Raw genomic sequence first — 26164 nt, forward strand, 5'->3', positions numbered from 1 at the left:
TTCTTGTTAGAACCTTCCCAGAGAAACCAATAAAAATACACAGGAGATTTTCCAGAGTGGTTTTAAAGGCTTAAGATATTGTGTCTTTCAGGATCTGCATGGTTTTATTATAAAATATGTCATTCTAATGGTCACTCATGTTGCTTAATCCTCTCACTGCAATTTTTATTATCTCTTAAAATGTGAAAAAAAGAAATACATATGTCTTTTTATCTGTGTGTAATTAAACCTATGTGTCATAGATGCAAGCAGGTTATCAACTAGCTCTCAGTGAGTCAAATGCATTAACCAAAAAGAAAAAAAACAAAAACAAAACACAACTGCTTATTTTTCTTTGTGGATTTTTCTGTTTTTTGTTTGTTTGTTTTTTTTCTCTTACTTGAATTTTGATTGCCCCTTTCCTTCATGGAAGAAGGAAGAACATGTACATTTTTTTTTTTTAACAACACTTCTAGTGGATATTTACTGTATCAAAAAATGAATACTCTATCATGTCAGTCATTCAGAGACTCCATTCACTAAATGGGTGTATGTGTCAGACACTTCCTAGATGTCTGAGAAGAATCATAAACAAAATAAAGCTTTCTGCCCCACAAAAGAAACAGAAGTAGCATTCAATAAATGCCTAACACGTATTAACCTGTAAAATGAGTAGTCCTTATTTTGTTCATGACAATTTGATTAATTTAACAGAGAAGAAAGGCTCTCAGCATTTTCAAGAATTTAAGGGCCATTTTCTGTCATGTCGCCCCCTTTTTAACTTGAACTTGGACAATATCTACATTTCTTGAGGGTACTTACATTTTACCGTGAATTCATTTATGCCCTACTCTGAGTTTACCTTCTGAAAAGTAATCACCATGAGGGCATAGTATGTGTCTGATTAATCTGTATGGCCCCCAGACTGACATTCAATTAACATCTACTGACTCAATGGTTACATGAACAAATAAATGCTTACTGAAATATTAACTCCTAGGCCTTTCTGGACACCATAGGAATTATAATCACTTACTCTGTTTTGATTTCAAACTTCTTATCTTATTATCTTAGTAATAGGTGAAGGTTGTGAGCAACGTAGCTTGTGACCAAAAAACAAAACAAAACAAAAACAAAAAACAAAAATCAAACCAAACCAACCAAACCAAACAACAACAACAAAAAAAACACTCACTAGAGGCTTGTTTTCATGAATTAGGTCAACAAGAATTCTTTCAGAAATTATTTTATAATTTAAGAAATAGACTTTATCATTCAACTTATTTTAGTTCATATTACATTTCTTTCAAATACAGAATATAATGCTTACAGAGTGCTGGATTCTTGTCACTTTAGATGCTGAATCCTCAGTATCAATAAGAGTTATCAAGTGTGACTGGGTATTTACCCCAAAGATACAGATGTCGTTCGTGAAAAGAAGGGCCATCTGTACCCCAATGTTTATAGCAGCAATGGCCACGGTAACCAAACTGTGGAAAGAACCAAGATGCCCTTCAACGGACGAATGGATAAGGAAGATGTGGTCCATATACACTATGGAGTATTATGCCTCCATCAGAAAGGATGAATACCCAACTTTTGTAGCAACATGGATGGGACTGGAAGAGATTATGCTGAGTGAAATAAGTCAAGCAGAGAGAGCCAATTATCAAATGGTTTCACTTATTTGTGGAGCATAACAAATAGCATGAAGGACATGGGGAGATAGAGAGGAGAAGGGAGTTGGGGGAAATTGGAAGGGGAGGTGAACCATGAGAGACTATGGACTCTGAAAAACAATCTGAGGGTTTTGAAGGGGCGGGGGGTGGGAGGTCGGGGTACCAGGTGGTGAGTATTATAGAGAGCACGGATTGCATGGAGCACTGGGTGTGGTGCAAAAATAATGAATACTGCTATGCTGAAAATAAATAATAAATTTTTTAAAAAAAGAGTATCAAGTGTGAAGGTCACATGCAGCAGATATTTGTTGAATTAATTAATTAACAGAGAGATTACAAGACATAATAAAAATGTTTTTCATACTCAGGGTTTTGGCCATAACAAGCTTTCTTTCTGCAGTTCTATTTTAATTAATGTAAGACATACATATGGTACAATGCACAAATCGTGTATGTGTGACTGGATAAAGTTATATGTCTGTAGGAGCATTCACATTTAAACAACACCTGGATCAAGATATAGAATATTTTCAGTATCCTGGAAAGTTCACTTGGGTCCCTTCCCAATCAATATCCTTCTGAGAGTAACCACGAGTCTGACTTCTAACACCATTGATTAGCTTAGCTTGCTTTGGAGCTTACTAAAAATGAAATCAGTTATTTTGTTCAGGTTGGTTTCTCTCATTGCAATTTCTTGGGATTCATTCTTTCTGCTGCATCTTGGGTTTCAGTTATTTTGTTTGGTTTTTTATTGGTCGTATTCTAAAATATTACCATTATATTTTATATTTACTCATTCTACTGATGAATGGCATTGGATTACGTTCAGTTTGGGGCTATGAAGAATAAATCTGCTACAAAAACTTTTAGTACATGTCTTTTGATGAAGAACTGCATTCATTTCCTTGTTATATACCTAGGCCTGGAAAACCTGGGAGCAGTGGAAACTCCTACGGGGTTATATATATGTTAAATATAGAAAATGTCCAGAAATTTCCATATCCTTACCAACCTTTGTTTTTTTCTGAATCTTTTCCATTTTAGTCATTTGGTAGGTATGTAGTATTTTTATTTGCCTTTCCCTGAAGACCAGTCATGTGGAACATCTTTTCACATGTTTGGTGGCATTTGGATGTCCTTTTTTGTCAAGTTCTTAAAATGTGTGTGTGTGTTTTAACAGATCAGTTTCCTTCAAAACTCATTTCTAAAATTTTCTTTATGTCTTAGATTCCATTTTCATGTTACTATGATTAAAACACTAAGATTTTTTTCCTAAAGATTAATCAGAAGGGCTCTTTTGCATTTGACAAACTTCCCATCTTCTCGACTCTTCCCAAATGCTATTAACGAAATGGACTTCCCTAAACGATCTTCACAGACTGTGAACATCCCTGTTCAGTTTCCAGGAAAGGGAATAGTGCAGAGGCTTTAGTAAGACCATCTCCACATTCTATTTCCATGAAAGAGGAAATATTAGAGGAGGCTGGAAATAATAACAATGTGTGTGGTCAGAAAAACTGAACAGAATGACATCCTCACAACGAGAAAGAATTTAATATAATCTATGTTAAAATTATTCTGTAAAGCATTGAAAATTAAAATAAGCACCGACTAAAAAAAAATGCCAAGTGTTACATCATATAACTTCACAAACTTGGAGCACACTAGCTGTTCTTGCCTTATGTAATTAGGAAAGAAAGGAGCGAGTTCCTCCGAGAGCATTTTTAGTTATCAATCTCTATTCCCTCCCTCTCACTATAGGCTCCCCTATTATTGATGTACAGTAGGTAAAATTAGATGCTTGGTGGAAGTAAATGGAATCCACATTTATCTGAACTTTTCTTTATTTGATTTCCCAAGATGTTTCATTATCTCATGAGTGAAAGAGGAAAGCCATAGTTCATTATTTTCTCTTCAAAATGTCAAGCAATTATCATTTACAATTGGCTTGTTAAAGCCAATCAGAGGCATTTGGTCCAGAAACTCCCCTCAATATGGTAAAACATGCAGGTTTGATACAGAGGATGATGATGCATTCTGCAAAGTAGATAAAATTCCCATTTGTAAATGAATCTCCATATAGAAAGGCACTCGAATTCCTCCCCTTACCAAATGTGTGCTGTCCTTTACACACAATTTATGGATTGAAATAACTGATATATAATGATGAGCTTTGTACTTTAAGCAATTAGCAGGAGAAATTCATTACAGAATAAGAGAAACTCAAGATTTTTTCACATTAAATCTTGCTCCCTTTCTTACTTGTGACCTAGCTCTGCTGCTTACAAGCCTTGACCTCTTTCTAATATTAGTTTTGTCATCTGTAAAGTAGGAAAAAAAAATATAGTACCATAAGGATTAAAGGTTAATAATGTTAAGTGATTAGAGCAGGGCCTTGCACTAATAAGTACTCAATAAATACCAGTGACAACAGCAAAAATTACATTCTTATAGTTAAGTGCGCCTATGAAATTGGGTCCTTCTACTTTTGGGCACAGAGCAAGCTGGCACAGAAATTCATAAATATTAATTGATTCATAAAATATTTTAATGACCTATAGTTGTCAACTAGTTCAAGAGATGGTGTTTGAGAACAAACTAGCAAAAGTAGTTACATTCCACCCTAACTTTAGGCTCTCTAGATCTGACATTCTAAAATCCCAAATGGTTTAAAGAAGTGGATAAACAAAGAATACAATAAGTGGAGGGATCTGAATGAAAAACAGTTTTTCTTCCCAGAAAAACAGTGAAAGTAAACTAAGTTAGAGACAACAGCTTATCAGGATAAACATCTTCATGAGCATTTTAGCATGGAATACCACTGGGATAACTAATTCAGAAGAATAAAAACATTGTTTTCATTTTTTTTTGTTTTTATTCAATTTTTTATGGTCTCAGTATAAATTTTTGTAGTAGGGGTACCTCTGAACTGATAAGAAACACAGTGTTCTCTGTAACACAGATGCATTCATTCACACGTACATCTATTAAATTAGCCCCATAAATGGGAAGTCCTAAAGATAAGTCTATACATACTAACAACTGTATTGTTTCCTGAAATGTCTGATTAATTCAGTAAATAATTACTGAAATGATGAATGCAGGGATGACTATAACAGCATCCCTCATGCTAAGGAACATGTAATATAAGGAGAAAAAATGACATATATATTGTCATAGATAACATTTATTGAACACTTAAATATATGCCATGCTTACATTTAAGGTGCTCATATGGATTAGGCCATTTAATTTCTACAACATCTTCCCTTCATAACATCCAGAAAGTCAAGGAGAAGACAGCTTCAGGACTGAGGACTGGGAAGTAGCAGACTATGAAATGTGATAAAATATACCTCTGTATGAGGCATGACCCCCGCATGGCCAGCTTTAATAGAATGAAGATATCAGACTGAGCAGAAAGAAGGGGACTGGATAACAAGAGAGAAAAAGCTAAGCATCCAGGAGATTTTGTTGGAAATCAAAAGAGATGATTGATTGTGAAGAGGGTTGCAGACCAGATCCAGGAGCAGACTCCAAGGGGGCCATTCAGTTTTTGCTTTCTCCTATCAAATGCATTGATAAAGACAAGTTGGCATCCTTTGCACAGGGACTCTTGTTGGGTTAGGGTCATGAAATCCTTTTATTTAGTGACAGACATTTTCTAAGTCCTAACTGTTACAACACTTAGAGATAATAATTCTTGGACTAATGAGTAATAATCTATCTCTCTCACTTAATGACATTTAAAACCAAAGTGGAGAATAAGGCCACAGTATTACAGTTCAGAGTGTGAATGAAATCTACATAAATTATGTAAAATATTCATTTTCATTTGTTTTCCTTTTATTTTTATAATTATAAGTTGTGAAGTAATTTATTCTGCCAGTAAATATTCTATTCTGTCCTCAATAACAGAATCAGATGGGTGGGCATTAAAAATGATACTGAAGTGGTGTCACATATAAAATATTTTTTTAAGTTGAAATTGCAAATGAGCATCCCTCCTGTGTCTGTGCTGAGCTGTCCTTAATAACATGCATGACCTTCCTCAATCCACTGATATTGTGTGAAATACGCATTCAGGTACTTTTCCAGATTAAACAATGATGGATTGGTTAAGGAATCACAAGTTAAAGTCTTTTTTCCTTTGAAATTCAGAAGATCAATAATTTATAGAATTATATACAACAACATGGAAACCTTTGCTGAAAAGAGACAGCTTGTTGCCTTTTTTAATATTCATGGCGGCCTTCTCTGCATTTCTACACCTGCCTGAATTTCCACTGGTCCAACATTATATATTCTGCTGCCATTTATTTTCACTTGTCATTAAATTTCCCAACATTTCTTTGTCCTTTTCTTAGATCTCTAGTTTCCTCTGCTACTGCTTTGCCAAACCCTTTTTTTAATTAAGAGTTTTTCCTCTCTTTTATGATAGTTCAGAAAATATGTCTAATATTTCACTTATGAGGCAACTTTACAACTAAAATTATGCATTGCCCTATTTAGTTTTAATACCTTCAGTACTGGATTAGTTGGCCTATATCCTTAACACCATATTTTCGAATTAAGTGATATATATAGGAGGACAGTCCATAGTTTACACTTTTAATTATCCACAACCCCCTCCCTCAGAATGAGAAATAAAAAGAAATAAACCAATGTAAATTAGTCCAAACACATGCACAAATGTGTTTGTGTTTATAGACAATAAGATACCCCTCCCCCCACCAATAATTTGAACTCTTAGGCAGTAGTCACACTTTTGAAGATTACCTATTAGGACATTCTGACACAGAGCTTGAAATATACCTTGGAAAGTTTAAATTTAACTGTAAGAGGTAGTCTGAGTGAATGAGTTAAATTTTTAATCAATGCTAATATATGCCAAAAAGTTTTAATTAGGAAGCCTTGAAGATGCAATCTATTACATACATGCAATATTACATCATCATTATCAAATATGTGAATCAAGCTTCACTGTCTATAACTTACCATCAGAAAGTGTAACCACTGTTATGTCATCAGTAGATACTCCTGGCCCATAGCGATTATAAGCTAGGAATCGAAGAGTATATTCCGTGAATTTTTTCAGGCCTTCCAGCTTATAAGATAGTCCATCAACCTCTATATTCTGGAGACATAAAATGCCAAACTGTTATTCAGGAGGCACATTAAAGCAGAAATGGCAGCCATTCTGCACAATCAGTGAATTGAATATTAGATTCTTACTCACAAAACTACACTCAAGCCTTATCATGAGTTGTTGTAAAACCCAACTTGTGACACACACTCCCCCACTAAATCCCAAACTATTCTGCAGACTCTTAGTTAAAACAGCAGCGTGCTATTTTTACAGTCATTAGGTTCCAAAATGTTTAACGCCACCTGAAACATTGAATGGTACGCCGTATTCCACCCACACCGAAACTCTGACAGGCAGAAGGCTGCCTGTGATCCGTGGGAACAGAGAGTTGCTCCTCTACCCTAGTGGAATAATTCACTACGAAACAGTAGGTTTCTTCCTTCCCTTGCTGAAATAGAACCACAGTTCTTGAAACTGGCAGATCCTTTGCCACAATCTTTGTGTCTCCCAAGGCTGTGAGGGGGTTTGGAACGGTTTCAGTACTTCACACAGCTGCAGAAATGAGGTACTGGAGGTGAAGGTCATTGAGAAATCAGAGCCAGTGTGTTCTTAGAAGACACGTTATTTCACTCTCCACAACGATGCTCACACTTCTATTTGTCTCGGGCAAACTCATTTCTGAATTTACTTAAGTGGGTTGGTGAAATTCATTATGGGAAAGCCAAAAATGCGTTGAAAATGGAGAGGATAGAAAAATGGAAGCAACAGCTAAAAGGCATGAGGACAGCAAACAAATAAAAGATGGGATGGATAATTACATAAAAGGAAATCTTAGTGATCCTATTGCGCAATAAAACTTAGGGCTTGAACTATTCTGATTAGGAGTGTTGTGAAACATTTTTTTTTTTTTTAAAGGCAAAATCTCTATCATGCAGTTTATGGGGAAGCATGAAGACCACGGTATGCTTGGCAAGCTTCATAACACATTCAAAGAACTCTGTTATCTCAACATGGGCTCTTGGTTTTTCCATTTAACTGGGCACTTGTCTATATATCTTTTTCCACATGAGGCTGAAAATTTGGAAGTAAACATCTCTCAGTAGACTTATATGTGTCACAACACAGAATTGTTGAGTTTTCAACAATTATATATACTTACTTATCTGAAAATCTAATTTTCCTGTTTTTAGGGATCTGTGCAAACCACAGATTACAAACAAAATGTAAGAAGAAGGCAAGTAGCCTTCTGGAGTGAGATTTCCTGAAAACAATGAAAAGGACAGGGGACTACAACCTGAAGGACAAAAGGACAGAAATAACTCAAATACACAAGGATGAGATAAGGAAGTTGACTGAGGTCATCGAACAAAAGATCAATCGTCCTTAAGATAAGGACTCATGATGCAAATGCTTTCTAGGACCAGATGAGTTAATACAACTGTGGCTATGCTGGCCCAGGCCACTCCCTACTCAGATAAAAAAGAAAAATTACATCCTTTATAGTGACTTTATCTCATAGCACAGTTGCCTCTCTTACAATCAGAATTCAATTAAATTGCTTAAAGTTTCTAATAACAAGTACTCTAAAACTGATCAGCTATCCAGTTAACGTGCTGGTCTGGACTGAACTAAGAGTTTGCAGATCTCCTAATGGCTCTAGTCCTAGGAAAAACCAACAGGTGGCAGCATTGGGCCCGTTCTTTTGCCTACCTGTTCCTTTCCCGTGGACACCTCAGTGCAGAACAATCTGTAACCTTGGACTGGACCGTTTGCATAGGCAGGGGGTTCCCAGGTAATAAGAATTGAGGTAGGTGAGGTAGATACAGCTTGCAGGTTTTCTACTGGTCCTGGAACTTGCACTGTATAAAAAAGAAACTGATTAGTCTAAGAGGGTTCTTTTTTTCAAAACAAGCAAAATACATCTTTTACAGCTTATGGAGATTATACCCCTATGTATTATTTTTAGAACCAAATGTGATAAGAAAATAAAATGCAAATATAAAGCAATGAATTTTAGAATAATTTCATTTTGAAATTCAGGAGGGGACTTCTATTAATCTAAATTACTTAGTTCATTTTTACAGCGGAGGAAAGTGGTCAAGGAGTCTAACTGGCTAGGAAAATGACAGAAAAAGAGTTGGACTCTTAATTCAAATTCTTAGTATGGAAAATCTTCCACCGTACCAGCATGCCTTCGCTTGTGTATGACTAATAACCACAGAAGGAAAAAGAGAAAATACAGTTAGAATACTTACATGTCATGTTCTACTTATAATTCAAATAAGCAGCACAGCTATGGATAACTTACCACATTTTTATTTATGTCAGCATTTTAAAATCTTGACCAATCCTGAGTCATTTAAATTAATTTTAGCATCAATGTTCAATTTCACTTTCTAGTATTCCATTTTCTCTCATAACTGCTACTTTACTTAATCAAGAATAAGTACCTTGTTCATTAAAGAAATTAAATAGCACAGGTCCACAACTGGCTACCTGAAACACTTGTGTCCAGATATTTTTTGAGATCTAGAAATTTTCAGGTTTTAGAACGGTAATATGGTGCATGTGCAGTGTTCTATTTAACACCCCAAGTGGGGTATAGGGTAGCACCCTATTATCAGATCATGTATTTGCAGCAAAATACATGATATTCGGGACGCCTGGGTGGCTCAGTTGGTTAAGCGGCTGCCTTCGGCTCCGGTCATGATCCCAGCGTCCTGGGATCGAGTCCCACATCCGGCTCCTTGCTCCGCAGGGAGCCTGCTTCTCCCTCTGCCTCTCTGTCTGCCTGTACTCGCTCTCTCTCTCTCTGTCAAATAAATAAATAAAAATCTTAAAAAAAAAAAAAAGAAAGAAACCCTTTAAAAAAATACATGATATTCACATCAAACAGAATTACTAAAGACTATACATAGCATGGCATAAAGTCAGATCAGGTTTGGGTATGACATGTACTAAACTCTTTCGAATTCCAGATTTGTAAATTTTGAATTTAGGCATAATTTTTTATTTATGGACCTGAATATAAATATATGGTTTGTAAACTGAAAATCCCATACTCATGTTTGTTAATGCAATCTAAATTAAATGATTTCATCATTGCAAGTATAACAATTTTATCTTCAATGTACCATACATTTTCCCCAGCCTTAAATGCCACCTAGCTTTGAACAGATGCAGATTCCTCTACTGGAATTTTGTGAGTTTGAATGTCCAGAGTAAAACAGTCTGTGAAAACCTGGCTCACAGAGATCTGATAACACAACTCCTTAGATCAGGGCTGCACCTGTGTCCCTAAATCAGTCATTTTTCAGAACGTATTCCATGGTATCCAGCCTCCTTAAGGCATCACTGCTCACACATTCATTTGAGGGAAAATATATATATTATATATTTTAGATGTATTTTATTTATCACCTTCACTTATTTTTCCACCAGTTCTCAGATCTTGAGTATCCCTATTACTGACATTTGCATTATTTCAACTTAACAAATGATTGCTATTTATTTATTTATTTGTCAGAGAGAGAGAGAGAGAGAGAGAGAGAGAGCAAGCTAGCGAGCTAGCACAAGCAGGGGCAACAGCAAGCAGAGGGAGAAGTAGTGGGACTCCATCCCAGGACACCAGGATCATGACCCAAGCCAAAGGCAGACACTTAACCCACTAAGCCACCCAGGTATCCTGACTGCTAACAATTTCTTAAAAACGTAGTTGAAAATAATTTTAAACCTACAGAAAATTTTAAGAATGGAAATAGTACATAGAATACCCATGTTCCCTTTTCCCAGGTATACACATATTCTTTTTTTCTCTCTCTCTCCATATATACGTGTATATCGTATTTATCATATTCATCATATACAGAGAGACAAAGATACAGAGACAGAGAGTCTGAATCTATCTATTCAGATTAAGTTATGCATACCATGGTTCCCTACCCCCAAATGCATATTTCCTAAACATTAATGCGTATGTGGATAATATGAACTTCAGTGCATTTTATTCTAATACAATATTTTTACTTAATTTTCATCTGCTTTCCAATTTTGTCAACTGACCCCATAATGTAATTTATGTAGCATTTCCCCCTCCCATGCAAGACCCAGTCTAGGGTCAAATTTGCATTTCATTGCCATGATCTCTTTAGTTGGTTTTATGCTAGAACAGTTCCAAAGCCCATCTTTATCTTTTAGGTCCTCTATACTTTTGAAGACTATAGTCCCTTTTTAAAATTAATAGAATATTACTTATTTGGGGTTTGTTTTTGTTTCTTCATGTTGGATTTCAGTTATGCATTCTAGACTGAAATGAAACATGCATGATATCTGTCTCCTCAGGGCATCATGGCCAGAGGCATAAAACCTCTCTCCCTCCCTGGTTTGTTATATTAGTTCTGAATAGAAGGTGCTGCCAGATTTCTCCACGTAGAGTCAACTGATCCCCCTATATCCCTCCCAACCCCAAAACCCTGCTCTATTGTTCACAACCAATAAGCAATTTGTGGGGAGAGACTATGTCAGGACCATATAAATATCATGTTATTTATCAAAACCCCTTAGAATTAGCACTTAGTAACAGTTTTTGATAAATCAAATTTTTGGCATGGTGGTTATAAATTTTTTTTTAATTTAAGCACTTCCTCCATATCAACCATTTGGCACTCAACATTTTATTAGAAGCAAGAATCTGTATTTACTTTTTTTTAAAAATAATATTCTATTTATTTATTTACTTTAGAGAGAGAGAGAATGAGCAGGGAGAACCTCAGAGGGAGAGGGACAAGCAAGCTCCATGCTGAGCATGGAGCGCCATGTGGTACTTGATTTCAGCACTCGAGATCATGACATGAGCTGACATCAAGAGTCAGATGCTTTACTGACTGAGCCACCCAGATGCCCCAATGTGATCTCACATTTCTATTTATGTATCTCCTATTAGTACAGGCACATGGATTTCTACTTTTTCATGGTCTATAATTTATAGTTGTCCTTAATCATTTCGGTGTTCAAATTGCTGAGTTCAAATTTGGCCAGTGAAGTCCTCTTTAATTGGTTCCTCTGTCCTTATAACACACCCTATCATTTATTGGAGCATTTCCTGTCTTCCTAGCATAATATATTTCAGGCTCATCTTGATCATGCTCCAGTTCTGGAATCAAACATTTCTCCAGAGCTGTCTCCTTCCTCTTCGTGGGGAGTGGTATTCAAGACAAAGACCTGGGTGTCAGCTGCGTTCATTGCTATTTGGGTGTCTTGTTTCTAAATCCTATTGGTGAATGAGAAACAGGAATTTATATACACTTATACATACAGAAATTCATTCATGCCTACATATGCTCAAATATACAGGTACACATCTACACTTTTCATGACTCTACAGAGATACCTCCCATTCCAATACGTCTCTACAGAGTTTGCTCTTACGTTCCCCATTCCTTTTATGTCCTTTCTTCCATAGAGAAAACAATGGCTTCCAAAGATGACAGATACTTTATGAGAGTGCTCTCCCTGTGGTCCTTTTCCAGGAAGGGGTAATTTTTCTGTGGGAAATTCCTTAATTCCCAAAGGGGATGTCAGTGGACAATACTATACGACAATGAAGAGACTTGCCTGTGTCTAGGTTCATAGTGATACCGTTAGAACTGTTTTGTAGTGAAGGCATTTTGCTCCATGTTGGGGGCGCACAGAAAAAAAAAAAAAAGTTGCCCACTGACATCATTCAACTGGATTTTCAAAGTACAATGTTTAGAGAACAGTGATAAAAAACTATAATTTTCATGCTTCTGTGATTACTGATATATTCACAATGACAATGCAAACATTTTCAAAGGGGAGGTTTGTTTTCTGATTGGGAATCTGTATTTTTCTAAGGAAGAGAGACAAAGAAAGAAGCAAGAGAACTGAGACTGAGAGACTCACTTCAGGTACATGTTGAATGTGACATAATCAGGATTTTGAAATTTCACAGAGCATATCCTTGTGGCCCAGTGATGTATAAAGTATTAACTGAATGTGCTCTTTCTAGCTCTCTTGTGGCTAAACCAAAAGGGCACTGCTTACTAAAAACAAACATGGCTCATTCTGGAAACTAACACTAAGATTTAAAAATGGCCAACATCCAAGGCTATCACTCCACATTCAAGGAAGTTTTCCCAAGCAGGGTGATTCCAAGAGGCCTGGGAGATGAGTGAGTCTCCCTTTTTTGGAGAAAGGAAAGGAAGACAATGTTTTAGAAGTTCCTGCTCATCTGATCCACTGGAACACAAGGGGGTAATGAGGAGAAGAGTAAGCCACATGAGAATCTGGAAGGCCAAGCTGAGGGAGCCATCTAGAATAGTGAGGGTGGGAGTGCACAGCCCACCAGACTAGGACTCTGAGCACATAGCAATCAAATATTCCAACCTCATAGCAATCTCTATCAGGCATTGTGGGGAGAATAGACAGATTACCCAGATGTCTACAGCTCAAGGCAGCATCCCCACAAAGACTACCAATAGACAGCACTCCTCCCCTGATGAGCCCAGTGAGGGCTGCTTAGAGTCTAGGCTCCATGTCAGGAAAATGGTTAAAACACTCCACTTCCTTTCCCAAATAATAGGAACAGTTGTCTTCTCCACAGGGATACGCACATTGTTAACCATACACAACATATTCAATAAGCATGTGTCAAATGCATATAGTTTGTATATAATTATCAAATGTTACCCTAAATAACAAGTCTAGGGATGTCTGGATGGCTCAGTCAGTTAAGCATCTGCCTTTGGCTCAGATCATGATCCTAGGGTCCTGGGATCCAATCCCACGTAGGGTTCCCTGCTCAGCCGGGAGCCCGCTTCTCCCTCTGCCTGCCGCTGGCCCTGCATGTGCTCTCTCTTTCTCTCTGTCGGTCTCTGACAAATAAATAAATAAAATCTTCAAATAACAAGCATAAAATAAAAATAGCTACTCTGCGTAGTCTAACCCATTTGATTTTGTTAATGCAGGATTGCAGAAGTGTTTTCCTGACACCTGATGAGAATGAAAGTTGGTGTACATGTCCATGCTTGTTGTATGCACGTGAACCTAGGTGCGCTTTGCCAACTGTATGATTTGTTTATATGCTACAAGACAACATCAGGTAGTTAGGTAATTGAGATTCAATTTGGTAGTGCCTACTCTGTTGTCTGTTCACAGCTGAATTATTCTCCCTTCCTAATGGTCATTAGACAGTATCAGGGAAAAACAGGTGCTTGGGATTTCAGAAGAATTTCAAGCAGAGATAATAGACACCAGAAGTAAAAAAAAGAGCATTCAGAGCATTTAGTGTAAGTGTGCACTAACAGCAGTATGTGTTTTTACTAATTCCAGCCAAACGATAACATTCTATTTGTTGTTGTAAGGTTTCCATTTGGCTTTTTCTCAGAAAGGATTACATCTTAGTACTAAACTATTTCCTACTTCAACTTTTTGTCTTAAAATACAATTTGTTTTATGGTCTGATTGCATTGTTTGAATTTCCTTAACATTGTCATGTATTAAAATTAAAATACCATGTTGTTGTTCCAAGTAAATATAAACATTAAAACATCAAATAATTAACACCAAATGATATATTCATCATTTATAAGACCAAATACTGCCTGCATATGGGATATTTTTCTTTCCAACATTCCTGGCTAGTGTCAAAATTATTTCACATAAGCTAGTACATGCTTATTTTTCTTCATGACAGTGCTATACATTCAAATTTGTGAATTTCCTAATAATTTCCTTTGAATTATAGCCCAAACATAGGTCTGTGGGTAATATACTGTGCTTGTGTTAATCGTGGAAGTATGCATGTATTTATTTGTATATTTATCCAAATCTATAGCTATATATTTAAGAAAGCTTATGTAGTTTTATATATGGGATTTATTATATGCATATTAGAAGGAGATACAGAAAAAGAGAAACAAAAAATGTTCAACAATGGGAATTATATGTGAAATTGATAAAGTTAACAGCTTCAGCCTTCCATTTCATTACATTTTAGTATGTCAGTCAAGAAACTTAATGGCCTTAACTGCTCATCATTTCCAAGATGTCTATAATAATCCCCACTGATCCCCTCAGTTGGACAATAATTTTGTAGCAAACTGCATCTAATTTCTCTTCATCTCTATTCGAGTTACCTATTTCTTCAAAGAATGGCAAGATTTCAGAATAGATGCATAATCTATGCAAGTAACTCATCAATCAATGTCACCTTAACCAACTCCGTTCTTAAATTTCAATATTGTATTTCAGTAGAAATTCATTATAACACCTGTACCGAAGAACAAATCAAATACTATGTTGGAGTAAATGAGATGTATTACATGTCACTATTTGTATTGAGGACAGTAATTTCTCACTATATATATTTATAGTATAACAGAGCACTTTATAATGAGATCTTATTGGATATTAACCCCCAAAATGGTATATAAAAGTTCGCTGAATCTCTAAGACAGCATCATTTATCATATGTAATCATACTGAAAACAGAATGTGTGTTTGACTGTATATGTGAGAGTGTATGTGTGTACACAAGTGCAAGAGACAGAAAGAGGGAGAAGAGGAGAGAGTATCAGTTTAATGAGCTACAGTGGATTAAGTTGAAGGTCAGAAGGTATAGTTCCTTGCCCCTACTCTACTTATGATAAAGACCAGTCATGGCATCAGGGAGTCCATGGAGCCCCTGAAACTGTATGCACATTTTCAAGAATGTACTGTGTACATTTTTTGGTGTAGGGTCCATAGTTTCCATCATTGGGGTCTATGATTCTCGAAATGGTAGCTCCCAATGGAGTAGATAATATCTCTGGCTTCTTTTGGCTCTGAAAACCAATATACATTTTTTTAAATTCTTCTAAAGATTTATTTATTTATTTATTTATTTATTTATTTGAGAGGGAGTGCTTGCACTTAGGGGTGCACAAGTGGAGGGAGGGGCAGAGGGCAAGACTCTTCAAAAGCAGACTCCCCGCTGAGTGCTGAGCCTTAGGCAGGGCTGGATCTCCTGACTCTTGAGATCAGGACCTGAGCCAAAACCAAGAGTCACACTTAACGACTGAACCACCCAGTGCCCAAACCAAAGATTCCTTTATATCAATTCATTTGTAATGATTGTTATTACTTGACAATAGGAAATATGGTAATAATTTCAGTTTAAAGAGACTCTTCAACTTTTAATAAAATTCAAAAGCTGAAACACGCTTAAGACATAGACTTCTTATATTTAATTTTCCAAATCATGGGTAATTCAAGGCTTTTGAATTAATCTGGTTTCATTCATCAAATATTTTAGGTTTTTAAGGTGTTAGAGCTTACGAATATCTTTTTTTTTCTTTTTCTTCCTTTCTCTTGCTGTTTCTATTCTACTGTCTCTCTGCACGTCTTCCTTCCTGACATCTCTTCACTGTAAGTAATTTGATATTTGTATTAATCAGACTAAAACATAAATTACAGTTTATCAAATATAAGGTTTGAAAAATATTTTGGGAGTTTAAATAATCCCTTCTAAATGAGAATGTAAATATAAGATTTTCATAGAAAAAGCTTTAGAAGGATCAAGACATGTTACTGCCTTCATAATACTGAATGAGGCTGATGTCTTTTCACCATTATACTGATGTTTCTCAGCTGGAAGTCCAAAATGAAGACAAATGTTAGTGTCAGAGAATATGTAGTTGAACATTTGAATATTTAAAGTCTTCTCAAAATGACTGTGTAGTACAATGTGTCCTACTGTTCCTAAATCATCAATTTAACAGCTACCAAATCTTTTTTTTTTTTTAATGGAACTAAAGTACTAGTGCATTTGGGACAAAAAAAATCACGTGTTGTCATTCAAATAATGAACTATAATTCACATGTGCTCAAATCAGGCCAAAATTCTGAGCATGATTTTACCTCCTTATTCATTTGCTAATTTAAAAAAACGATTCTTGAGTTCACTGTTTAAGATGGATAGCAACAGATCTAAGTAATTGTCTGTAGTGATCTAAATGGATTTAGACCACAAAGCTCTTATTTAAATAGTGGCTCCCATTGTTGATGATCTCCTAACTGAATGTGTTTCAAATGCAAGCCGTTTCTGAAAGTATTTGCATTTATTGATAATAAAGTGCATGGTTTGATTGCCTCTTTGATTTTTTTCCTCCTGTAGTTAACAGCTTTAATGATATTTCTATGAAATCTGTTTCTATTCTGTATGGGGAATGCAACATCAAAAAGCCTGCGGGCAATGTAATTATTAACATAATGAAACCCCTTCTTGACTGAACTATACATAGTTAGGAAATATGACAGTCATTTCGCAAGAAAGAAGCACAAACTATGGGGTGGGTTTCTATTACAAAACCACAGAAATCTGACTAGACTCAGTTGGAGGAAGGGGTTATTACCTGATCATTTTATTTGGGGTTTCAATAGGTGGCATCTGCTAACCCACAAGATACTCAACTTTGTCATTGTATGTGTGTAGAGAAATATAGAGACATCTATACACATATGACATGTGTGATATATATGACTTACATATTTTATATATATATATACACACACACACACACATATATGTATATATGCTAATATAACAAATGATGGGTATTTTTGACAGTGTAGTAGAAAAGAACTTTAATGAGTCTCTCTGAAAAATAATAGTACTGAAAGTAATCTTCCTAGAACTAGAAGTAGAAGCAGTTTGATAATAAAAGTGGTTTCAGAAATTGACTTCAAGATAAGGCCTTTTCGGTGGGATAGCTAAGTTTTTCCCTGACATAGTCAAGTAGTAAATAGCCTTGGTGAAGCATGCAGAGTATTTTTAACTTCACTTTAGAAAATAGGCAAGGCTTAGAAATGTAAAATGTAATGGAGAATGTAGATTTCTGACTGCATGATTGAGGTCTCAAACCATTTAAACTGGAGATTTCTAAGTCATGTCAAAAGCAATTGTTTTTATGATCTAGGAAAATTGCTTACAATATACCAAACATTGAAAAGTTGAAAACTTAAATTTTTAGCCAAATATACTCAAGTTTCCATGTTCCTGAAAGCTAGATGTAATAGAAAATCACACTGACTCTTTTTTTCCCCCCTAATAATTTTTTTTTTTCAGAATAGCTTGGGTTCAGTTACTTTCCTTTGTGTTACATTCCATTTTAGATAGAAGTGTCAGCTGATTTTAAAATCTAATCATACTTTTTATGTGCTTAGGATACGGTGCTACCTCTAGCATTGTGAAATGTTTTATTATGGTAGAAACCTTCTAGGAATTTAGAGGAGAAAACATACACACAGGAAATAGCCAAACATGAACAACAGACCGTATATAACCAAGATTAAAACCTCTCTGGACAGGCAATGAAGTATATAAGAATTCCTGACATAGATCTATTGATGAAGTATATAGTATTTAGGGATGGTTAGGGGAATTTGTTCAAGAACATTTCTTGAAGAACAGTTAAAAACTGTACTGTTGGGGGTGCCTGTGTAGCTCAGTCAGTTGGACATCACACTCTTGATTTCTACTCAGGTCATGATTTCAGGGTTATGGGATCAAGCCCAGCTGAGGGGTAGGGGGGTCTGTGCTCAGTGGGGAGTCTACTTTCCCCTCCCAACACCCACCCCCCCCAAACAGGCATGTGCTCTCACTCTCAAAGAAATAAATTAATTTAAAAAAAAAAGAATTGCACTGATGAAAAAAGGAAGGACAGGAAGTTCATGTGTGAAGAAGGAGACTGGTAAGACCGTACACATGAGTGTGAATGAGTATTTTGGGTAATGACCATGAATTTAGCATTTTTGGAATAGAATTTACAAGCTGATAAGTAGAAAAACTGCTCTATAGCTTGAGGAAGTCTTTCAACAATGAGCCCTTTAAGTAAAGATAATGAGAAGAACTCCAAAGTGAAATAAATTAAAGATGACACAATTGATCTCATATTAGGGAAACAACCAGAAGCATAGAATTATCAATTATTAAATTGTTTTTTTCCTATGTTTTCTATTTTGTTATTTTGTTAGTATTATCAACAAATCAATATTCTACCAGTTTTAAGAAAATATGGTATGCCTCAAGATACTTGAAGAAAGTTTAAAAATTCATCCATTTTATTTAAAAATGTTTGTCTCTAAAACTTCAGTTTGGGAATAAGGGTTTGGAAAAAAAAAAAATCACGTTGATTTTCCAAAAAGTTGTCAGGAACTTTTCTGAGATTCTAAATAAAAATAATAGGAAGGTGGAAAACATCTAGGATTAAACTAAGATTATATGAGGCCATATAGAGAAGCAAGTGTTCCAGATAACATGGTAGTTATCTGGACTTAAGTTCCTTGAACTTTTCCATAGTTTGGTTCCCTCATCAGACAAATGGAGGAAGGAATATTTGTTCTTCTCAATACTTAACATTGTTGGAAGACTGCAAGGAAATGATGAATGTGACAGGAAAATAGGAAACACAGCATTCCATAGTTCTGTAAGGTATAGCCTGAGTCCTGAATCAGGATTATGTTTACAAAACAAATGTGGCCAAGAGAGCGTCTGATAAGAGAGTAAAGATTTGCCTGCTGTGTCATAAGAACACATAAAAGTTAAGCCTTTCATGCTCCTCATAAATACTCCAAATAGAGTTACTTTCACTGTTGCACAGACCATAAATTCATGTTTAATTCTTACAGCAGATTTGGAAGCAGAAATTCCTCGGAAGGGCATGCGCAGACCTCATGCTTGCTTCACACTTATTTGAGATTCATCCGTACTTCAGGATTGTATTTCTGTACACAAAAATATCAGTTCTCTATAAACAGATATGCATCAGAGGATCAGGTGTCTTCAGCTTATGTGCAACCTGGAGTGTTCCCCATGGTGATAATGTAACTAAATCCTAGCAACCCTTCTCAAAGTTGGTTTGTATTATGGTCAGTATGGGAAGAATCAATATTTGATGTTTGTAGTTTTAATAGAGCAATAAATGACTTGTATAGATTGCTTTTATAAAAGAGCCCTGCTGTCATTTATTAGAGAAGAAGGAAGTGGCAATCTTTTTCTACATACAGCAAAGAGATCCTATCTTAAAAAGATACGATCTCTTTGGGGAAGAAATTTATCGTTTATCTATCTCTAGGCTTTAAAAGATAAGGAACTGCCTTGGGTAAACTGGCTCTTTTGGGAGGCACCATAACTTAAGGAAGAAATTTAGAACTCTATTCTCCTGCCACATAGGTTTCCCAGAAGTCGCAGATCTGGGCTTCTCTGATGCAGGAGATGCCAACATACCCCATATAATAAAATTTGGTGAGAGAAATTAACAGTAAAGAATATGGATTCCAGAATGAAAGACCTGGGTTCAAATCCAGTACCCTTGCTCAGGCTAGCTGGCTGGGGTCAAGCTACTTAATTAATATTATCTTTGAGTTTAGTTTTTCTTATCTTAAAAATGGGGTTAATGCTAATACTTATCCCCATGAGTTTGTTGTGGAGATTCATAATAAATAGCTTCTGGCACAAAGGAAGTACTCAATAAATATTAAGTAATTTATTTTATTTTTTTACAGTGTACGAGGCATTGGAAGAATTGACTGAGTAAACAGTGAAAACTTGCATAGAACTGACAGTCTTGGGTTGCAGGACACAAGGAGTCTGAAGAGGGATTCAGATGAGGTGAGAGAGATTGCTGGGGTGAAACCATATTGGATCTTAAAGGCCTTGGGAAGATTTTGATCTTTTATTCTAAGAACAAGAATGGAATTGATGAGTTAAGCATTGTGTACTCTGTCAGTTCCATGAAGAGTGAATGAAAGGTGATGAATGTGGGTATTGGGAGCCTAGTTGCAAGAGTATTCTGTAGTATAAAAGACAATGGTTAACAGCCCGAGTTAGAACAACAGTAATGGGGAGGGATTCAAGAGCTGTGTGGAAGGTAAAATCAGCAGCATTGGATGTACTGGAGATGGGGCTGTGAGGAGGATGGAGGCACCAGGAGTGACTCCTGTATTTCTAATTTGCATAGCTGGATGTTTCTGGCGTTGTTCACTAAGATTGTTAATACTAGACTAGAATTAGATCTGTCACGTGTGTGAGGGTGTTGGCAGATGAATATTACGTGCTTGTACCCACTGTGGGGTCTGAGGTAATTCACTCTATATAGACATGTCCAGTGGCTTCTTTATCCCCAGACAGTCATAATCTAATATTTTTCTTCACTTTCATTTCTCTTTTAATTTCTTGAGCTCCTAACTAGATAATTTCATATCCAACTTTGAGGAATGGCCTCATCACATAATTTTTCTCTTCTTAACTTATTTCTCCTGAATTTTTTCCTTCCTTTTTCCACATACATAGTCAGCCACTTTTCAGGAACATCAACTAGTCTGAAGATTTTGGGATCATCTGTTTGTTCTGCTCCCACCTTACTTAGCTCCTCTAAACCCACACTTTGATTTTTCTTAAGGCACTCAAAATAATTACCCCAATTAACAGATCAGGCTGTGCCTAAGGCACTTTTCTCTGAGTAATGTATATGCATGTTAAGAAATTTTGTTCCCCTTCTCTCCTGACTCTTGCAAAAAGAGCCCAAGATAAAATATCTTTCCTAACAGCAGCAACAATAAAAATTCCAGTAACAATGAACCTGGGTACACATCTGACCTTGACAATACTGAAATTAATATTCACTTTGCGATTCCACTGACATTTATCACTGAGAAGCACCTTTAATGCCCTTACACGTGCATGCATGCAAGGGGAAGATTGATAATCGCACAGGGCAGAAAACCTAGTTGTCCTCTATCTCCAGGAAGCATCTAAAAGGCTCCCGGTCTGCTGACTGAACCACCCTGAGGATTAAGTTTATTTTATTTTCAGTATTCAAAAGATAAGAAGTTTATTAACCACATGGAAGATTTAGGCTTGCTCCGAGATAGCAGCAGGAAGACAAATAGACTTCAGCAGTAAATCATCTCACAGAAGTTGGACGACGACTTTAAGTAAAACTGAACACAGGGACACGGTGCACTGCCCTGGATCATCAAATGTATCCTTTCTCTCCCCAAGCCCACTTCCTTTGCTTTGCTTTTCAGTGGTCACATACAGTGTCAGGCTAATAGGAAAACAATGCCTTTGACTCAAACATACAAAGGCTATCGATTATGATGATGTCCATTAATGTGGAGTCAAATAAGGAAAGTAGTAGTTAACTATGAATGCTATTTAGGCAAGACTTTAAGAAGTATTTCTTCGAAGATTGTTAAATTTAACCACTGTATTTCAGTAACTCCTAAACTCAACTGAATATCAGATTGGCCATTTTCTTGACGTCCTCCAACTTGGAGGTACGACAGAAGAGTATTTACATCTAAGTCATCACCATTCAGTATAAATATAATGTGATCCAGGAATGCTCACAGTAATTTAAACTTTCTAGTCGCCACATTCAAAAAGTAAAAATTAAATAATCATGTATGTTTAACCCAATATGTCTAAAATATTATCATTTCAAACTATAATCAATATAAGATTTGCTAATGTGATATTTCATACTTTTTCCATACTAAGTCTTTAACAAATAGTGTTTATTTTTACATTTACATCTCAGTTCGGGCAAGCCATACTTCAAGTGCTCAACAGCCACTTATGGTGAGTAGCTACCACACTGAACATGGCAAACGGAGACATTGCGACTAGGTTAATTCAAGAACTCATGGATTGAAATGGGGAACACTTCAATATTTCCAAAGATAGTGGCAAAATTACACTAAATTATAAGAGGGTATAGAACAAAACACATTCAAGGAGCGCCTGGGTGGCTCAGTGGGCTAAAGCCTCTGCCTTCGGATCAGGTCATGATCCCCGGGTCCTGGGATCAAGCCCTGCATTGGGCTCCCTGCTCGGCGGGGACCCTGCTTCCTACTCTCTCTCTGCCTGCCTCTCTGCCTACTTGTGATCTCTGTTTGTCAAATAAATAAATAAAATCTTCAAAAAAAAAAAAAAAAACCAACACATTTGAGGTGGTAAAATTAATCAAGGTGTTGGTATAATCTAAAATAAGTCAGTGATATGTTAAATCTATGATTACATTTTTATTTGTGGTTAAATATATTAAATGATGAAACATAACACCAGAAGTAGCAACAAGTTATTTCTGGGAGTCTTAAGCAATTTTTGTGAAGCTTGCATGAAATACAAACCAACTAGCCCCACTGAAGGATGGAAGTAATAATTATTATTTTTTTATTTCCTCACAAGATTGTGGGACAAGATTTTGAATCAAAGCAACAGACTGCAGGTTAAGATCAAGTACGTGATTTATAAGAGAAAGTAGAAATTATATACTTAGCATGTTCCTCAGCAGTAGTTAGTACAAATCACTCAGATAAACCAGTAACGTTGGGATTTAAAAAAAAAAAATTATCCTATCATAGCTATGTTTTTTGAAGTAATAGGAATTTTAACTCATAAATGTGTTAAAATGCAGTTAACTTTCAATTAATTATTTTTCTATTGCTTTGAAAGAATCATTGCTAGTCTTAGTTTGTGCATGCACGCACACACACACATGCACTTGCACATTAGCATTGTGGCAAGAATGGTACGCTAGGTTCAAATCCAAGTATGACAGTGTTAATTTTGACACATTTAACTTTATGATTTCTCTCATGGGAGTTGGGCTGGGCCAGAATTCTTGTTCACAGGATATTTCACAGGTACAGGGGATTGCTATGGGTCGAATTTGTAAGATTTTAAGGTGATAACACACAATTACTACTGTAGGTTGTAGCTGTTAATATCAGAGCCAACACGTGGCCTTCACTATTCGGGAGGAAATGCTCGTGGGATTTTTATCAACTGAAGATCAAACCAGGGGAATCTGAGCATGCAGTTGGTAACTGTTCTCACTCGTAGCTTCTGCAAACTTCATTATTCAGATGATTCCTTTCACTTAGTTAGTTAGGGCCACCTGGGTGGTTTGCAGTCCTTAATATTCAGAAAACACTATGTCTTACAGCCTACAAGGCAGGATTAGAATTCTGGAGAAAGGAAGCAGGTAAGAGCATAATCATATACGATTTTAAGGAAATGAAAGATGTTTCTTAGTACTTCTTTGCTTGAGAGATAATGATTGAGATTGTTTTTTAAATGAAAAAGTAGTTTCTTCATTAATTAGAAATATATATATATACTCAAGTCTCAGGATTCCAAAGTTTAAAATATATATATATATATATATATATATATATATATATATATATTTAAGATTTTATTTATTTATTTGACAGACAAAGATTACAAGTAGGCAGAGAGGTAGGCAGAGAGAGAGGGGAGAATGCAGGCTCCCTGCTGAGCAGAGAGCCTGATGCCAGGTTTGATCCCAGGACCCTGGGATCAAGACCTGAACTGAAGGCAGAAGCTTTAACCCACTGAGCCACCCAGGCGCCCCTAAAATATATATATGTTAGAGTTTGCTCAGTCTTCACTCAGATTACTTGGAATTTCATTTACAATCTGTGTGATTTGTAGGACAGTGTATAGGTACTGGATGGGATACTATCCCCCCCCAAATTCATGTGTACCAAGAAAGGCCTTTGCAGATACAATTAGTCAAATTAAATAAAGTCATACTGTGTTGGGGTGAGCTCTAAATCCAGTATCATGGGCGTTCTTATAAAAAGAGGCGAAGAGACATGAGACATGAGACATGATGGGCGGACTGCTGAAAACTGCTAGCAACTAGGAAGGATTTTTCTCTAAAACTTACAGAGGGAGCATGGCTCTGCTAACACCTTTATTTCGGATTTCTAGTCTCCAGAACGGTCATAGAACAAATTTCTGTTGTTTTAAACACTCTAGTTTGTGGCACTTTGTCACTGGAGGCCTAAGAAAGTAATACATCCAATATGTTCCCCATTTCATAAGAAGAAATTGAGAATCAGAAAAAGTAAGTGATGGGATGCCTGGGTAGCTCAGGTGGTGAAACAGCTGACTCTGGTCTCAGCTTAGGTCTTGATCTCAGGGTCATGAGTTCAAGCCCCATACTCGGCTCCATGCTGAGCATGAGGTCTACTTAAAATAAATAAATAAACAAAGTAAGTGATTTTCTCAAACATACGCAGCAGGATATAGAGAACATGCCAATCTTGAACCCATGTCTTTTGCTTATCGGTTTAGCATTGTATCCATTTTCAGAAAATAAAAACATAAACAAAAGGGAACACACAATTTTTGCCCGCAGAGTTGTTTAACATAAAAACCCAGGATCAGGAATCTAGACACAGGCCTGCTGATGCCACCAGTGCTCTGACCAACCCTGGGATTGGCAAGTCTCTGGATTCCAAAGTTTACCTTTGCAAAATTCCACCATTGGGATTAACAAGGTCAACCTTACTGTATGGTTTCAACATTATGTTTCAGATCTTTTGGATAAATGTTTTAGACTTTGGGTGCTCTGAGGTAATGAGGGATAAAAGACACTGCCAGACCAAGAAAAGGATAAAGAAAAGGGATGTTGAAAGACAAAAGGCAAACTCCTCAGCTTTGTGGTCTCCACTCGGCCCTAAACCCAGCATCTGCTGGTAAAATTCCAATGCAGTCCCAGAGCGGTAAGGTGATTCAACCTCAGGATCTTCTGTGAACAGACATCTCATTAGAATCCAGTCTCCGGTTTAGTGAACACAGGCAGGGTACATGTCAGAAAACAAGCTGGTTCTGGGATAACATTTATTTTGGCACTAACTTGCCCCTTTTGGATCAGTTCCTCAGAAAATCTTGGCAGCTAGCAGACTGGGCTACAGATCAGAGGCTCCTTTTAGGCACTTCTTGCTGGTAGCAGTCACATCAAATCCTACTTCACTGGTCTGTAGGGAGGCTGTCTAAGAAGCAAGCTTCTCTGTGATGGACAAATTTGTGAATGTCTGCTGTGCATGGCAGTGCACACATCCCTGCAGTGCTTTCATTAGGGACATTTGGGCACAGATGTTTTACAGTTTATAGCATGGGGAATTCTTCCATGTTTTTCCAACAATTGTTCAGCTTTACCACTATTAGAAGCTGAATACCACATGCATTTGGCTATTGGCTTAGTACTATGTGGCATTTTCTCTTATTTTTATATTCTAAATACTCGGCACCTTCCTCAAATACAGTCTAACTAGAAAATAAAACCTGCACACATTTAATATTCAAACCTAATATGTCAAAAAATAACTCTTGATTTGTCCTAAATGCCCTCCAAGCCAGCTCCTTCCTCAGCTTCTGATCCCAACAATGGCCCTTTGATTCACTGAGCTTCTGAGGGCAAGAACCTAAGAGGAAAACTGACTTCTGTCTTTTCTCGCATCCTACACCCTCGAGCAAGACTTGTCCCTACTTTCCCAAGGTGTCCTGGATCTAAAACCGAAACTTGAGCTACCAGCA

General features: G+C 36.5%; 1 protein-coding gene and 1 long non-coding RNA gene across 4 annotated transcripts in view; one reads left to right on the forward strand and one right to left on the reverse strand.

Annotated features, from left to right (window-relative positions):
• Positions 1-26164, reverse strand: part of DCC (DCC netrin 1 receptor) — a 1159911-nt gene that overhangs the window by 289928 nt on the left and 843819 nt on the right. For all 3 annotated transcript variants that reach the window (XM_032310413.1, XM_032310412.1, XM_032310410.1), the window contains exons 10-11: positions 8458-8606; positions 6657-6795 (exon numbers count right to left, since the gene is read on the reverse strand). In XM_032310413.1, the coding sequence (XP_032166304.1) occupies positions 6657-6795; positions 8458-8606 (288 nt within the window). The remainder of the gene's footprint in view (positions 1-6656; positions 6796-8457; positions 8607-26164) is intronic.
• LOC116571914 overlaps positions 19849-26164 on the forward strand; it is a 33490-nt gene continuing 27174 nt past the window's right edge. Inside the window, exons 1-2 of the long non-coding RNA XR_004278045.1 lie at positions 19849-20050; positions 20311-20416. This is a non-coding gene — a long non-coding RNA (uncharacterized LOC116571914). The remainder of the gene's footprint in view (positions 20051-20310; positions 20417-26164) is intronic.

This window comes from Mustela erminea, chromosome 13 (genome assembly GCF_009829155.1).
Source record: "Mustela erminea isolate mMusErm1 chromosome 13, mMusErm1.Pri, whole genome shotgun sequence".
Classification (NCBI taxonomy): Eukaryota; Metazoa; Chordata; class Mammalia; order Carnivora; family Mustelidae; genus Mustela; species Mustela erminea.